Source organism: Emydura macquarii, unplaced genomic scaffold (assembly GCF_026122565.2).
Source record: "Emydura macquarii macquarii isolate MOO-44397 ecotype Brisbane River unplaced genomic scaffold, CSIRO-AGI_Emac_v2 contig_3348, whole genome shotgun sequence".
Lineage (NCBI taxonomy): Eukaryota > Metazoa > Chordata > Testudines > Chelidae > Emydura > Emydura macquarii.
Window position 1 is genome coordinate 6,216,397 of NW_027133485.1, and position 16,529 is coordinate 6,232,925.

At 42.7% G+C, this 16,529-nt stretch overlaps 1 protein-coding gene across 1 annotated transcript in view; it reads right to left on the reverse strand.

Moving 5' to 3' along the window:
- Window positions 1-6,428: 6,428 nt before the first annotated feature.
- Window positions 6,429-16,529, reverse strand: part of FNDC5 (fibronectin type III domain containing 5) — a 28,905-nt gene continuing 18,804 nt past the window's right edge. The window contains exons 4-6 of the mRNA XM_067533849.1: window positions 15,142-15,234; window positions 10,619-10,752; window positions 6,429-8,755 (exon numbers count right to left, since the gene is read on the reverse strand). Of these exons, the coding sequence (XP_067389950.1) occupies window positions 8,714-8,755; window positions 10,619-10,752; window positions 15,142-15,234 (269 nt within the window). The 3' untranslated portion in view covers window positions 6,429-8,713. The remainder of the gene's footprint in view (window positions 8,756-10,618; window positions 10,753-15,141; window positions 15,235-16,529) is intronic.

Here is a 16,529-nt window from a genome sequence, read left to right on the forward strand (position 1 = left end):
TTGTCTTTTGTTTTTGATGTTACCCAGTATGCTGGGTGTGTGTGAGAGCAGACCATTTCCTGTCCTCTGCCCTTTCTTACAATCTAGTTTCCTCCCCATATTTTAGGAATAACAGCAACTGTAACTAAAGGAGGGAGTTTTCTCTGTCTGATGCTCTGAAATGAAGACAGTAGAGAGGGAATGAACAGCAAGGAGAGAACTTGTAGCTTCTTCCATCTGTTCGATAGCAGCCTTGATGCAAAGGTTTCCTTAGTCACTTACTTATTTTCTGGTGTGTTCATTTCCTTGTTGGTCTTGTATAGCTTAACATGTAAGAACCAGAGTACCTACAACCGAAAAACCTCCAGCAATCCCTGCACTGTCTGTCTATCCTTTTTTACATAGGCATAGTAGCTGCCCATTATGTTTTGGGAGGTTTGGAAAGGAGAAAAGCCAACTTGTCACTCTATTGGCTCTTCTGCTGCACAAGGCCTTTCTTGAACCCCAGTAACAGTTAAATGGATGTATTCTGGTCTCATGTCCTCTTACCATAAACAAATTCTTCATGGAGGCTTTTAAAAAAAAAAAAAAGTTAGCCTGAATCACTGCAATGAAGAATGCTGATACTTTCATGACCACCCTATCTAGCAAGGGCCCAGAACAAAGGGCCACTGAACTGATGTCTTCCTTCCTATAGGGTGAAGTGGAGTGAATGATTAACAGTCTCCTTTGTTACTTGGCATATCAGCTGTCTCAAAGTCGCAGCTGTCAGATCGATTTCTCTGGATCGACTGAGCGGTCAGTGAAGACCCACTCAGTCAATCCAGAAACCAACGTATTAAGACCACCTTCTCAAGTGGCATAGCGCTGCGTCGATGGGAACACAGTTCCCGTCGGCGCAGTGCAGTGAAGACGGCGCGCAGAAGAGAAGCAGAGAAGTTGATGGGAGTTATGCAAGTTTTTTGCATAGCTTGCATAACTCCAGACGACTGCCGCCGAATCTCGGAGGTAAGTGTAGACAAGCCCTCAGTGTAAATAGCAAATTTGCTTATTGCCTTGCATTGTGTAATGCTAATTTAGTCATAAGGCAGAATACCACATTGAAAAATCAACAAGTGAAAAATGAAGATCATTTATTGAACTGAATACATTTATTATTTCCATATAGTTATTTATAGAAATGTAAAGTGACACATCTCATACAAACTACTTCAGGGACTTTAAAAAACCTCACCAACAAATGTGGAGCAGCTGGCAGAGCATCTCTCTATGCCTCAGGAATAGGACTTCATATTGCCTTATTTGTTGTCTTAGTATGGTATGCTAGGTGAAAGGAGGGGCCCTTGCTTACCTCAGCATCACTTACCACCACCATTTCTCCACAAAAGATCTGTCCTGTAGTAGCTGTGGATTGAGTAATGGGACTTATTCCATAATTTGTCAGTTTGTGTGGCAGTAAGTACATCAGAGGAATCCCATTGTTACTAGTCACATCCCACATTTCCCGTTGGCAGTTAACTGAATCTCCTGCAGGAGGGGGAGGAAAGTAGTTCCCTTGCAGCTAAAATCAACTTCCCTGAGAAGGAGCAACCCAACTACTGCAATGTTTAGATTCTCTGTGGACTCCATAGCCTCAAACACACACTTGGGCTGCCTTTAAAACTCCACCTATGCTTGCTCTTCTTCTTACTTAACTCTATAAACAAAAACTCGACTGTTGTGTGGGTACGTGGGAGATCACCTTTTTATAAAAACGCCTAGTGGAAGAGACCACCTCCAATATACAAGAGTACACTTCTGTTCCACATCCCTTAACCAGGCCAGTTTTTGTCCAGTCATGAGTGTCTGCTTCAGACAGGTTTCCTTACTGTTAGTTACAGGGAAGATGCTGAATGAAAACTAGAATTATTGAATACTTTTTAAATGAGAACAGGTTCAGTCTAGTCTGATATCTTGTGTGTGTTACGGTAGTTCTTTTCTACTGCATTAAAGGACCATTAAGCATGTGCTATAGAACTGTTTCACTTAAATGCTCTCTGTAGAGCCTTGACAAAGTAGCCCATCAACAGTGGGTGACAAAATAGTTCTTGAGTACAATACATGAAATAATAGCAACAGGGAGTCAACTTCCTGATTTTCTCTGGCAGCTGACAGGAAAAAATGGCAAGAGTGAAGCATTGAACAAGTCAGAACCATTTGGCAAAACTCACAAGGTCTCTACTTTTATCAGATTTTCTCATGGCAGCTTTGGCTAAGGTAATTTAAAAAAAAAAAAAAAAGCAGCACCATGCCCAGGTTTTCTTTTTCAATGTGACTCTGGGTGTTCATGTACTAGATTTTGCCCTTCTGTAGCACCTTTCAAGTCTGGCTATCTCGGGGCTTAACAGTTTACTCACCTTAATAATCATCGTTTTAGAAGAGCGGTAACAACAGGCGCAGAGAGGTTCAGTAACTTGCTCAGTGTCATACAGTGAATCAGCAGTGGAGCTGAGATTGGAACCTAGGTTTGCCTGACTTCCAGCCCCCTGCTCTAACCTCTAGATATACTGCATTTATCAGTGAAAGAGAACGCTTCGCCTGCCACCCTGGAGTCCCAGGCAGGCTATTAAAAAGGTGTGTCAATTTGCCACTAGTCTGTAAATGCTGAGGTGGAAGTGTGCCCAATTTTTAAAGCCATGTCAACAGCTGAAGCATGCATCTTTTAGAACACCTCTCCAATTAGAAGTGTCCCAAAAACAATATAGCATCTCTTGTGATTTTTAACACTTTAGATCCTACTTGTTGAGAGCCTTGCATAGACTGGGAAAGTAATATCACTTGGCAGCTCTAATTGGACTGGCGAGAGTGTTAGCACCATTCTTATAGTGGCTATTGTCTTGTAAGCCAATGAGTCCCAAGTATTTACTTGGCTGTGCATCTTGAAAGGGAGTTATTTGAATGTGGTCCTAAAAGACCGATCCCTGTTCTGGGGAGTTTGTCTATAAAGCCTACCTGTTCATACTATTTGTATAATAAAGAAGAAGCAGGGGCTCTCTTGGGTTAATCTTTTAGGCTGTTTGGAAAGGAAAGCCAGAGGAAGTAGTATCCATAGTAGTATGAGTTAAATTGCAGAGCCCATTCACCTTGCAAAGGTACGAGAGCTGATAATACTTTTTCCAAAAGCCCGAGAAGTAGCTTTGGGTTGGTTGATGTTGGAGTTCAGGCTGAGACTGGCACAGCTGGGATGCTGCAGCCCTATCTCAACCAGGGATTGATGATCACTAACAATCAACTGTGGCACCTCAGAGCTGGGGCAGGGGGTGGGGGTGGGAAGGACCCAAGCAAGGAGTTCTGTTAGACAGTGGATGTTTAGATGCTGTAGTCTGTTATGCATTAACAAAAAATTCCATGCTAGCCCTCCTGGGTTTTATCTTTCTCTTATAAAGCAGCTATTAAACTATACACAGAAGTCCGGAGACTATTTATATTAGTCTCTTTTTAAAGCAGTCATTCTGTTACCAGTTAGCCATGCTGAAAAAATGAAATGGCTCTGAACAAGCAACACATTGTAAGATCTTTCACTTAAGAGTACGCTTGTGTCTGTACAATACGTACTGTGTCTAGGACTTGCTGGAAAGAGTAGGAGGAAGTGGGGACTTCCTTCTGAATCTGTACTTTGTGATCTTCACGTTTCTCCCAGACACACTGGAGCTGCCACAGGGCAACTTTGTAAAGACTCCAGGTTCACAGACAGCCTTATTGCTAAAGATTTCATTCTTCAACATAACTGTAGTTAATAAATGTTGTAGTGCAGAGGGGCTGCAAGGGCAGAGAGAAAGAGAGTGAGTGTATATTTAATGCTCATGGCAGGACAAATTATATGTTTATTTCAGGAATATAGGTAGGGGCCTTATTGTCTACTGTTTCCACTGTGTTAATGGCAGTAGCCTCAATGAGGATTGGAGTAGTCCATTTTGCTAGGCACTGCGCGCGCGCACACACATGCACAGGAAGATGTGAGTCCTGTGATGAAATATTTTATAACTTCAAATCTAGTAAAAGCATTCACAATTGTTGCATTCTAATAGCAACAGCAAGACAATAATGATCCCAAGAGCTAACTAATTACAGGTTCTAGCTGTTGCTACTATCCTCTCTCCCAGCAGTTGATCAGCTTTTCCCATCCTCATCTTTTTGCTGCAGTTTCATTTTAAAAAGACAGAGATAAAATATGTACCAAAACCGGATATAATACTGGAAGTTGATAAACTCCCTCCCTTAACTGCTCACTCCCCTATAGTTTAAAAGTCAAGGGAATCTGATCTGACTTAAGAGCATATACAGTGATGTCGGTTACACCACCTGAGGAAGGGATATAGTTGGTGTAAATACATTGTTTAGCTGGTTGCGGTAAATGAGTTTCTTCTCAGTTTAAAAAGACCAGTGATGCTGAAAAGTATAAAATGGCATCACGTGGTTCTGTTGTTATTGTGTGTCTCAGTGGCTCCACGTCAGATGCATTCAGCTTGTAAGGAAAAAGATGGCTGTTCTAGCTGCCAGCCCTGGTGACTCTATCTGGGATCTGAAATTCAAGCTGTGCCTTTCTTGGCTTTGTTACTAATTATAAAGGTTCTGCACTTGGAATTTAATTGAGGGTGATGCACGAGCTGGAATTGAATCCAGCTCGCTTTCTCATAGGTGTGTGGGCTAAGAGGACAAAAAAGTAGGAAAACACTTATTTTAGTCTGTATGGTCAGCTTATATGACTGAATTCACAGCAGAGGCAGATCCATGGAGAAAGTAGATAACTTTTTAACATAGTGATTTTGTCAATCAGAATGTTGCTTTAACAAATACTAAAAGATTCACCATATGTAGGTGTTTTGCCTGTCTTTTTAGTGGTCTCTATACAGGCAAATCAATAACAACTTCGGACATTGCGAAAGTAAACTTCACTGCAAATCTGGAGGAAATTACATTTGGCACAACATATGGCGTAAAACCCATTCCCTGTTTGCTAGCAACGGAAATCTGATGATGCATACGAGTGCCCACATTTTATCTCTGAAATGGGTGTGCTGCTGTGATGTACACTTTTGAATGATATGACCTTTAATATCTTGGGCAAATACTAGATTAACAATCTGTTTCTCTCCATTTACATCTCCTTCAGTAAGTCATTACCTGCTGAGATTATACGAACACCTTTATGGAGGTGTTTTTGTCCTCTAATGGCCATTGATCTGTCAATGGTTAAAATACATAAATGTTCTCATTTTTCTCAAAGGAATGAGGGAACAGAATTTGTGCTGTTACTTAGGATACATATGGAAGTGCCTGAGAAAGTGATGGCAGTTACGGTTGTGAATTGGAAGGACTCACTGACTTTGATTGTTTGCTCCATGGTGCCTGCTGTGCTACAGTTTCACTAAACCCTCATATGAGGGAGGAATATATTGACTCAATTGGTGCCTTATAAGCTCAGGATTATTGTGCTTTTAAGAAATAAAGGCAAGTGGTGCTTAACTTTAGACATGAACTGGCCTGGAGGTGGTTTTCTTTCTCTCTCATTCCTTTATTATGCACGTCGACTATGCTTAATTGGCTCCTGGAAATCAGTTGAATTAGTCTCCAGCGACTGCACACCATCAGCAGAGCCATTTGGATGTTTTCTTAGTTTTGTTTTTATGTTCAGTGGAAAATAATTTCTCGTGGGGCTCTTTGGAATCTCTTCACACTAGTGCACTCCCGCTTGCAGCTTTCACTGTATACATACTAAGGAGTGCTTTGCAAACCCCTACCTCACGCAGCCAACCAAAAAGCACTGGCCAAGCAAAATCACACTGGAAAATCTGGGCATCATTTAAAGTGATTGCAGATCATACCCTTTTTTTTTTTTTTTTTTAATGCTTTCTTAGTTTGTTTCTTAATGTAATGTATTTTCCTGATTAAGGGTAAAATTTTCAAAAGTGCCTATGTCCCATTTTCAAAAATGACAAATGCTTAGGAGCCTAAATTTCATTGACTGAGACTCAGGCTTCGACGTATCTAAGTTACTTTTGAAAATGGGACTTCTGTATTGGTCTCTCCCTCCCTTCCTTATGTCGCACCTCTTTAGACAAAGTGTATTCTTATTAAATCCCTTCAGTTTATAGTTCCTGAAAACATCTGAGGAGAATCAGCTGCATTTGATACTCATACCAGAGAGGAATTCCAAGCTATTTGCTTCCTAGCCTACGTTTGTTTTTCTCATTAATAGCATTACCACCTTACCTTTAAAGCCTGCAGTTACGGAGCATAATGATGCACCTCTTTTGCCACCTGCCACATCATGGCTTGAATACTTAGATGCTTGTTCACAGTTATGCCTCACATTTTAATTTCCCCATTTCTAACAAAAATGAGTGCATCGCTGTTGTAATAGAAATAGCTAAAAACCTGTCACTAGGGAACAACAATCACTGTCAAAAATGGGGGATGTTCTCTGCATTCCCAGAAATTTTTTTTGTATAAAAACACTGCCCTGACAAATTACCCAGGCTGAATTTCCTCAGCAGCAGCTCACTTAGAGTTTAAGGTCTACTCGTTTGCTTGTCTATACCAAGATTATGATAGAGCATCTCTTTTATCATTTTGCACATGCCATACCATCTGTTCTAAATCTTCCTTTAGAGGTAGGCTATGGATTCTGAATGACATTTTTCTCATAAAATGCTTCCTAAGCCTGAGACATTCCTGTAGAAAGCGACTGCCTAAGTGGCACTGTATCTATGCTTATGTTTTAGCTTCTTTCTCACCTTAGCTCACAGCCTAAGCAAAGTTAGCCCTTCTGAACCTTTACTGCAACCAAGGACAGGGAAAACACAGCCAAATCCATGATCCTCAGAAATCTAGGTAGAAGGGCTCCATCATCTTTTTCATACATTCTGCCTCAGTGTATAAAATTAAGAGGAAACAGGTATTCACTAAACTCAGGTATTCACAAGGAAAGAAAATGTGCCTTTAATCTTTTATTGTACATTAAAAAGGGATTATTGCTCCAACTGTATCAGAGGCACTGACCTCTCGCTCTTGGTGGTGAAGAGTATCGTTTGGCAAAGGAGCCAATTGAGAAAATGGTGTGGGGCTGGCTGACTGCCTGAAACTGGCACTGGGGAAGCCCTTGTTTATAAAATGTCTCTGCATGCAACCCTCCCACTGCCTTTCTCCTGGACTGACTGCTTGAGAAAGGCTAATGGATGTCAAAGGGGAAGATATCTGTACTCGGTGACTGCCAGCCTGTTTCCTTGCAGTGGCTTTTGAATCACTGCCTTGCCTGAATGCAGATTTGTTTGCAATGGGAAAATTTAAATCCTGCTTAGGCCAGCCCCTCATGGTATTTGATAGAATGATTAGGATCTGCCACCATGTTTGGAATGGCCTGGGTGCGTAATTAAATAAATACATGTAGAAGCCTAATGGGAAAGCGTGGATAGTAAATCTCTTCCATTTGACGACCTCCCACCTACCAGTCTCAAAACACCATCAGTCACAGCAAACTTGTCAACTTATAAACAGAAAGCAGTTATTAAATTAGAGGAGTGTCCTCCTTTCCATCCCCATATTTGTGGAGGAGTGAGGAGGGACTCTTCACTACTACCTGGCAATAGAGAGCCATGATGAATAATTGAGACAAGCAGTAGAAGGAGACCAAATCCACTCACTAGAACCCTGGTAAAAGGAGTAACTAGTTACAGAGTAGTGTCCTCAGCCATGAATTGGGCAGGGATCCCTTGGGAGTGAATGAGATAGCTGACAGCACTGGAAACCTTCCATCCTTGCATAGTAACCATTATAATTATGACTTCCCCCTCCTAACTCCCCCACTAACTGGCCACATTTTATATGGACCATTTGTTACACTATTGGTGGAATCACTTAAGCCCAGTCATAAATATCATGAAAAAAGTGTTCAAGTTCTCCTGGAATCAAAACAACGGTTGGCTTCTTGTCTGTCTTCATCTGTGCCCCGCAGTGTTTTGAATTCCACCCTGATTATCTAAGGTGAATTACAACATTGGAGAATAGGAGAGATGGCAAAAATAGAGACAAATGCAGATCCCAATTGGAGAGTTGCCAGCAAAGTTGTGACCATCCAGATGGAAACTGTAATGTGCCTTTGTTAAAAACAAACCTACAAAAAAACCCACCTGCAAAATGTATTACACAACAAACATGAGTGCTACGGAGTGAGAGAGTACATAGCAGCCAAAATCCTTGTTACTGCCACTGTCTAGGCTGAAGTTTCTTTCTTGTTTCTCTAAAAAGGAGACATGGCAAATGCAGTCTGCACCCATGTTGATGCTGTGAAGATGGGGTGACAATGAAGTGAAATAGGAATAGAAATACGCTGAAATTTTGTGCATCTCCACAGAGAGGAAAATTGCCCCAAGAGAGACTAGGGAGGGTGGAAGATGAGTCTGTTGGGATCTGTTACAGCCTGGGTGAGTTGTGAATCCAGTACAGAATCGCCTGAGGCATCAGTTTCACAGAAGCTTTTCCTTCTCAGACAGTGGTTATGTGGGCTTTTTGCAGGATTTTTTCTTTCACTCCAGATGTCTTTTGCAGAGAAAGGGCAAGGAGGTTTATGCCAGAAATTGACAACCCGCAGGTCTCTTTCCAAACCACTCCAACAATATTTCACTTCCCCGTCATCAGGGCTCAGAAGCAGAGAGGGAGAGCGAGAAATGGAGTCCATCTATCAGATGGCAGGCTGTCATGCTTCGATGATATTCACTGAGGGCTTGTTTTTTGGAAACTAGAAGAAAGGGAGAGGGGGAAAAGAGGGAGAAAGGTACAGGGATTGCTAGGGAAAAGCCATCAGAGATTTGTTCAGTACAGTGGTGAATTTATAAATGGTCCTGTCACCTGCAGCATAATGAAAATGGGTCAGTGGTGGGGCTGGTGTTAACACTGGCTACAATTCCTGGGCAAAGAAACTGATTACTTTACTCGGGACTTTAGAGGCCCATTTCATCATTAGCCTGCACCTTGTGCAACTGTTTATACCAGTGTAAAATGCCATCATTCTGCTTTATTAGCATTCCCCCCCCACTTTGCACAGACGTGAATGACTATGCAGGGGGAGTAGAACAATGACAAACTGGTCCCTTGTAGTCCAGGAGTATGTGAACGTGAGGGTGTGACTTAGTAACAAACACTGGGTCTGAAATACATAATCTGTATGGTACCTCAAATTCAGCTGCTGTCAATGGAGTTTACTGCAGTGTAATAGAGATCAGAATTTTATCCTATTTCTTTGGGCAGCCTGCTGCCCAGTTATAGTGCATAGGCCATCCAGTGAAGACAAAGGACTCTCAACTGCAAAATCCACACGGGATAGCTCAGTCTACTGCTTGTTCAATGTTGCTAGGGCAAATGTTTGATCCCAAGGGATTGCAGGCAAATACAGAAGGATCATGAAACACAGAACTAAGGTTGTCACTCTGTCCTAAATTTTCCCTGCATTGGACAGGGTGAAGGAACCATGACAGAAGTAATACTGACAACGGCAGAGTTAGCAAAATATTGAGCAGCTTTTCCTAAATCGTACCCGTTCATCACCCTCAAGGGCAGTCTGCCAGAGCTGGGCAATAAAGTGTCATCAAAATTCATAGAACCAAGGGAACAGAAAATGTTAGGCAGCTTGGTTGCATCCCTTGCCCTTTCCTTATCTCTCTGGTATCAAATGCAGAGCTGTTGCTCCCCTTCCAAACCATGGGTATCACCATCAATCATCCTGGACATCCAGGACTATAAATGTTAACATGGAGGGAAGTACTTGAATCTGGCATGGAAGTGGTATGTTTGAACGGGGTACTCCAGCACACCTAGGGATCCCTGCTGGTACTTTAAGCCCTGATCCAGCAAGTTACTGGGTGTGGAGGGATTCCTATGCCCATACAGAATCCCTGCTGTGCTAAAATTATCTTCAAATTCCAATTCTTGTTGGCTGTGTTCAAGCCACTTCTGAAATCCACTTTCTGATGACATCCTAGCAAGTGATTTTATTGCCAGAAATGTTCGTGGAAATGACGACTATGGTAGAATAGTTGTGGAGAGTTTTGAATTCTTAACTATCCATATTCATGCCTCACACCTGCTTCTAAAAAGTTACACCCATCCAGTCAGGGAACATTCCATGTGACTTGTGTCCAAGCAAAAGGAACCAACACAGCTCGAACTCCAAATGCTCGCAATGAACTGCTCACAAACGAGCTGCAGGTCAGGAATTAGTCAGTGAATAATTTCAAATAATAAATACAAGAAAGACAATTAGGATCTGCTCACATACAGCATGATCTTTTCATCCAAAGATCTCGAAGTGTTTTACAAATGTGGATTGATATTATCCTAATTTCACTGACGGGGAAACTGAGGCACAGAGGTTATATGATCTGGCCATGGCCACCTATGAATGCCAGAGTTGGGAATGGAACCCAGGAGTCCTGACTTGCAGTGGTGGGAGCCATGGGGCACTCACTTCTGTACATTGGCCCAGTAGAGAGAATATGTAGCTGGGATCCTTAACAGAAGATTGGTTTTCAGGTGAATTCAGCAGAAGCCCAGCTGGAAATCGCTTGGCTGCCTCATCCCCCTCTGTGTGCCGATAGCATCTTACCTTGCTGCGCAGGAGTCCTCCGCTCTGGTGCTCAGGAGTGCTGCTCTCAGATGCACTCTTGGCTTTCTCCTTATTGTTATTTGGTTCATTATCTTTGATGATGTCATACTGCCTGCAAAACAGGGCGATCACTCCTAGCAGGAAAAAGTGTCAGAGGTCACATGAATGAGCCAGGTCTTTGGATCAGAGCCATTTTCTAACACAACTAGTCAGGCTCTAGCTTCTTCCTTCATAGTGCCAAATTCCACTCTAAATCAGTCAGACAAGGTCAGGAGATTTCTTGTAGTCTCACTTCCCTCTCATTAAGCAGGGCAAGTTTTTAAACTTCCAATTTGGATAGCAGTTAACGGGGTCAGCCATGTGAGGAGGTTTAATGTGACCTTTGCTTTGCAAGCACAAGGGCCATCTGGGAATTCCCATTAGTTGGAAATGCACCCTGAAAGCTTGCTTTCTCTGAAGCATAGAAGGGTGCCGTTGAGCTGGAGGATGTAATGAAACACCGATGCCTACCTGCAGATGAAACAAACCAGGGTCTCCTATTCAGCAGGACAACATCTGCAAATGTCTGACAGCTACAGCAGAATGAGCTGCCAACAGAAATGTCCTCCCACACTTTAGGTGTATGGAGAACAAAGTGGGGGCAGCCAGGACAAATGAAGAGAGTGAAAATGTCTTTCCCAGCAGCTTTTGTGTTGTGTTCTGACTGAATAGCCACCTCTCTGCCTGCAGGTTTCAAACACAAAGTGAGAGGTGCTAGGAAGGGCAACCAACAAGCCCATTGCTTCTTACCTACTGGAAAAGGTTCCAACTCTCAGAACAGTAATACTCTGCATATATATAGAATCTATCCACAGTTGATCTCAAAGCACTTAACAGTGATCGGTGCTGTTATGACTGTTGTCACCAGGTAGTGCTGTTACACAGTCTCCCAAGTTCTTTCTTGCATGTGAGCAAATTGTCAGCCTTGGGAAGATATGCTGACAGTTGCCATAAAAGTATCATCATCCTCATTTTCAGATTGTGAAACTTAGGCAAAATGAGGCAAAGCCAGGACTAGAACCCAGGTGTTAATGTCAAGTCATGTGCCCTCTCCACTGGGCCATCAATGAAGCTTAGTGCATAAACTGGACACGTATGTATATTCAGACTAACTGTAGTTTCCATTCACCAATAACTCCACACTTGAGTCTCAGATGGGTCAGACACCGGGCTGGGAAAAGTCGCTATCAGAATGAAATTTTGTAAACAGCTCCTCAGCATCAATGAGATTTTCCTCACTGACCAGCGTTTGGTAAATGGCAGTCATTTTGTCTAGAAGGGGCATTTACAAGCCACTTTCATAGTGTTGGACAATTCGGTGCTCGCACTGTGAACTGAGTTTTGGAAGATGAAACAATCACTTGCCTGGATTAAACCTTTTAGCAATCTCATTTAATTATTTTACCCCCAAATGATTTTTACAGGCGAGAGATTTAGCTCTTAATGTGCAGAAACAATAACTTCTTTAACTATTTTAAAAGAGCAGGGGGAGATGTCGGATTTCCCATTGTGTTAATTCAGGTTCTGATTTGGTTGTTGTCAGCAGTGACTAGATCCCAATCTAATTCTGTGGAAAGCAGGTACCAATGCATGGTAAACTCAAGATTTTTCCAGTGGAAAAAATTACATTGTTGCTGCTAATCCCTTTGGATTCACTTATAGTTGGAAAGAATCCCAGGGGAGCAAGACAGGACACCATTAAACCTCCCCCACCTTAAATTATTAACTAAAATTTGTTGTCAGATCTCAGATTTGTGACCCAATTTCATCTCCACATATCTCTGGGGAGTATCCCATCTCATCTGAGTTTAGCATAAATGGGCCAAATCCTCTGCTGGTGTAAATTTGACAGCACTGCACTAAACTCAGCAATTTACACCAACAGAGATTTAAGCCCACTGTCTCTTGAGGACATGATTTAACTCCTCCCCCCCCCCCCCCAAAAAAAAAAAAAAAAAAAAAAAAAAAAAAAACAAAACCACTATTAATCTGCAGGGCTTTATTCATAAAGAAAATACGCCCACAGAAAATTATAAGAATGTAAGATTGTTAGTCTTACAAAAGCTAGGCAATGAGCCAGATCCTGCTCGAATAGTGCAAAGGGGTTGTAATGTCAGCTGAGGATTCCCCCAGCACGAGGAAATCCAAGGATGGCACAGAACTGACATAGCAGACTCTGTGCCACCCCCTTTTGCAGCTCCTGGCGTAGGGAGCACATTGATGGCATGGCTAGCGGGGAGGGGTTTCAGCTTTCACAATCCCTGACTGCATGGAGCTCAGGCACAGCTGAAGAATGAGCCCATGTCCAGAATCCATATTTCATAGGGAAAGTCGCCAGCTTCCTACAGTGAAGGGACAGAACTTTCCCACATTGCTCTAATATCCTAAGCAAAAGGGAGAGACATCTTACCATCTCCCGAGAGCTCCCCTGCATGTTCTTGCAAGACAGCTGGGGATTGTCCCCTCAACCACACAGCCCTAGCTTTGGTTGGTTTCTCCCCACTAGTAGCAGTTTTTCTGCACACACAGTATATGCAGAATGTTCCTATGATCAGGATAATGGAGTAAATATCAACTGGAAATACCAACTGTACATAATGGGTTATATAATCTACTGTACCGTTCCGTTCCTTGCATGCCAGTTCCCTTGTTTCACCTGATATATCGTCCCCCTGGCCAATGTGACTGTGTGGCTCACGAGTAAAACATCGTGCTGTTTCATGAATGTTTTATGTTGCAGCAGCAGCAGCAGCAGAGGCAGCTGCTGAACGGAGGCTGGGGGAATCTGGGGCTCTATACAGAAAACAAACAAGCACAAACTTTCTTTTCCATTAATTATGGCATGCTATTCTGAACCTGGGCAAGCCATAGAATGCTGAAAGCTCCAGGCTGATGAAGGGGGAAGGGCATATTCTCCTTACACATTTACTAGATTAAAACAGAGGGGTGAAGTCCTCCTCTGGTATAAACCGATGTAGCTCTGTTGAGATCAGAGGGGATATGCCAGTTTACACCAGCAGAAGATCTAATCTCAAACTCGTAATGCGGAATTTTTTGCTTTCCTGAGCCCCTCAGGTAGTTTGTTTGTTTATTTAAATTTTACATTATAAAAATTGTATGGGCAGATTTTCATGTCAAGGTGGTATATTTAATGACCCAGCTGTTTGTGGCCCCTTTCAACTCACTATTGGCTAAGGAAATCCTGTGTGCACTCTTCTTGGCCCAATCCCACTGCAAAATAGCTCCAGGATTGAAAAAGTGCAGAGATCTTTGTTCCATCCTGCCGCAGCACCAAGCGCTCCCCAGCCACAGATTTGGGTCTGACCCTATAGTATTTGCTTTTAAATCAGATGGGCCCCAATCCTGTAACTCTGATATAGCAAAGCTCCCATTAACTCAGTGGGATTTTTGGTTGCATGAGGTCTGCAAAATTAAGCCAAGTTTTTAAAAAATGGGCTTCAATTCCTAAATCCACATTTAAGATCAAAACACATGGCTGGACTTTCAAAAGTGCTGAGCACTCAGCAGCTACTTTTAGCTTGCTTGTCATTGCTACCAAATTTCCCCTTTTCCTTCCCTGTCCTTGACCCATCCAACCAACCGGTTCATAGATTTTAAGGCCAGAAGGGACCATTAAATCATCTAATTTAGGCTAATGTCACTGGAAGGCTGTAGTGGGGATCTCTCTCTCTCTTCAGACTGGGGTATTTCCTTGTACAGTTTCATTTTACACCATGCATAGACCTTTGCAAGTTGGTTGCTCACCGAGTCTTCATCCTTTCTATAGCTTCATTGATAATACTCAGTACTGAGTTGACCAGGTTTGCTCTTAGGTATGTGGGAAGTTTGCTCTTTAAACAATTCTTTGTATTCTTATACCAGATTTTAAGAGGATTCAGGTTTATTGCTATCTTGATGTTTTATGTTTTGATGATCCTGATCATTTATTCTTTTAACAGCTCTATCATTTTAATAGATTTCAAAGTGGGTTTTAGTAAATATAGAACGGTGTCACGCCTCTTCACAAGAATTACCAGCTTGCATGTGACTTGCAGGTGTGTAATGGGACAAATATAGTGACAATGGTATGTTTCACTTAGACTGCATCATGTTAATGGAACAGAAGGGGCTAAAGGGCTTGGATTCTGGTGTAAAGGTAAGGGGATTACCATCAATATTTTCTGGAAGGATTACGATATAAGATTTGCCACAGCAGATCGGACAACTGGTTTGTTAAATCCATGATCCTACTACTGATTCAGCTGACCCAATATCCTGCCTTTAGCAGTGGCCAATACCTGATGTTAAGAGAAAGGTGAAATGCACTTATACACCAATGTTCAATGCTGTATATGGAGGGCTGGGTAGGGCTTTCTCTGCATCTCTCTTCCTGGCCATCACATGTGTATATTCACACCCACACACAAAGTGAATGAGCTGACTCTGAGACATTACATGCATTCATCATAGGGACTGCTACCAACCTGCCCACATGAATAACACTACGACAATGATGAGAATTTCCCCAGCTCGCAGCTGCTGGTTCTTCTTCCCCATCTCCTTCATTGTCACCTCATCTGCACAGAGGAGAGAGAAAATGAGATCCATTCATGCAGTGAGTTCTGCCTCCTCCTTTCACACACTCCTTCAACCCCTTCCCTCCCAACTCACAGATATTTAGTGAGCAAAGCTGGGTGACTGCAGATCTGAAAACCCTTTGGAAGATCTGGAAATGTAAACCCCATCTGACCACATGAAAATCTCTCTGGACACCAGTTTAATTATGTGCTCTCACTGTCCACAGTGAGAGCACAAGATTCAAAAGTAGCATGAATTGTTCGGAGTCATCACGCCTCAGTCAGGTGTTAGCATTGCCATTCCTCTCTCCCTCTGCATTAGGGATTTCTGTAGCACCCATCACTGTAGTATCTAAGCACTCTGTACTCTAGCCATCGCATCACTATTCCATGCAGAATTCCTGCCAGCCCAGCTCAGGATTTATGCCCTGGCATAATCTTTTTCAGCAAAGCTGCAGGATGCGGGAATGAGTAATACCTCTTCACAGGCCATAATGTATAGCCCTGGCCTCAAATAACTAAGAAGATTGCAGTTCAGATCTCCTGGGAAGTAGACAGTGCTCTTCTCAGTGTTTTCAGATGAGCAACAATTCACTATTTACAGACTGCAAATCATTTCAGCAGAAAGAGTCAAGAACTCTCAGCATCCTAGGAACCATGGATGAAAACAGTGCACTACAATATGGCCTAAACTAATCATCTGGTAACCCTTTATAACCTGGACTCCTGATTCTCCCTGTCCCCTGTTCATTAGAGTGCTTTGCTGATGTAGAACATCTCTTTGACCTGCCTTGACACCATCTGATTTGGCTGGATGTTTGCTCAGAAGGGACAAATGATATATTCCCTGACTGGATGTAACTGATTTGGCAGAAACGTTTCAAATTTTAGAAAAGCAGGATGTCCACTGGTGTCTCTTCTCTGCTGTCTTAGAATCCAAGGACGGGGAGGTTTAGTGAGTCTCTCAGAACCTTGTCTTGATGCTGCTGTGGCATCCTTGGCCTGGATCCCCAGGGGTTCTATCCCTAGCTGTGTGCACAGCCTGCCCACGAATTTCCCCAGGCATTCTTCATTTGCTAGGCTGATTGGCATGCCCCCGCCAGCCACTAGTACTGAAAACGATCCTTATTCCCTCTGCCTCTCAACACCTCCTAGAGGAAAGAGAAGTGGAGATTCAGGTTCTGGCAGCACTAGTGGCTGGGATTCTAGGCATTCTTGTGCTGAAACAGGTCGGTCTTGCTGTGGTTAATGTGATAAACAAAGTCACGAGAGCAGCAAGCATTCTTGTGTTCTTA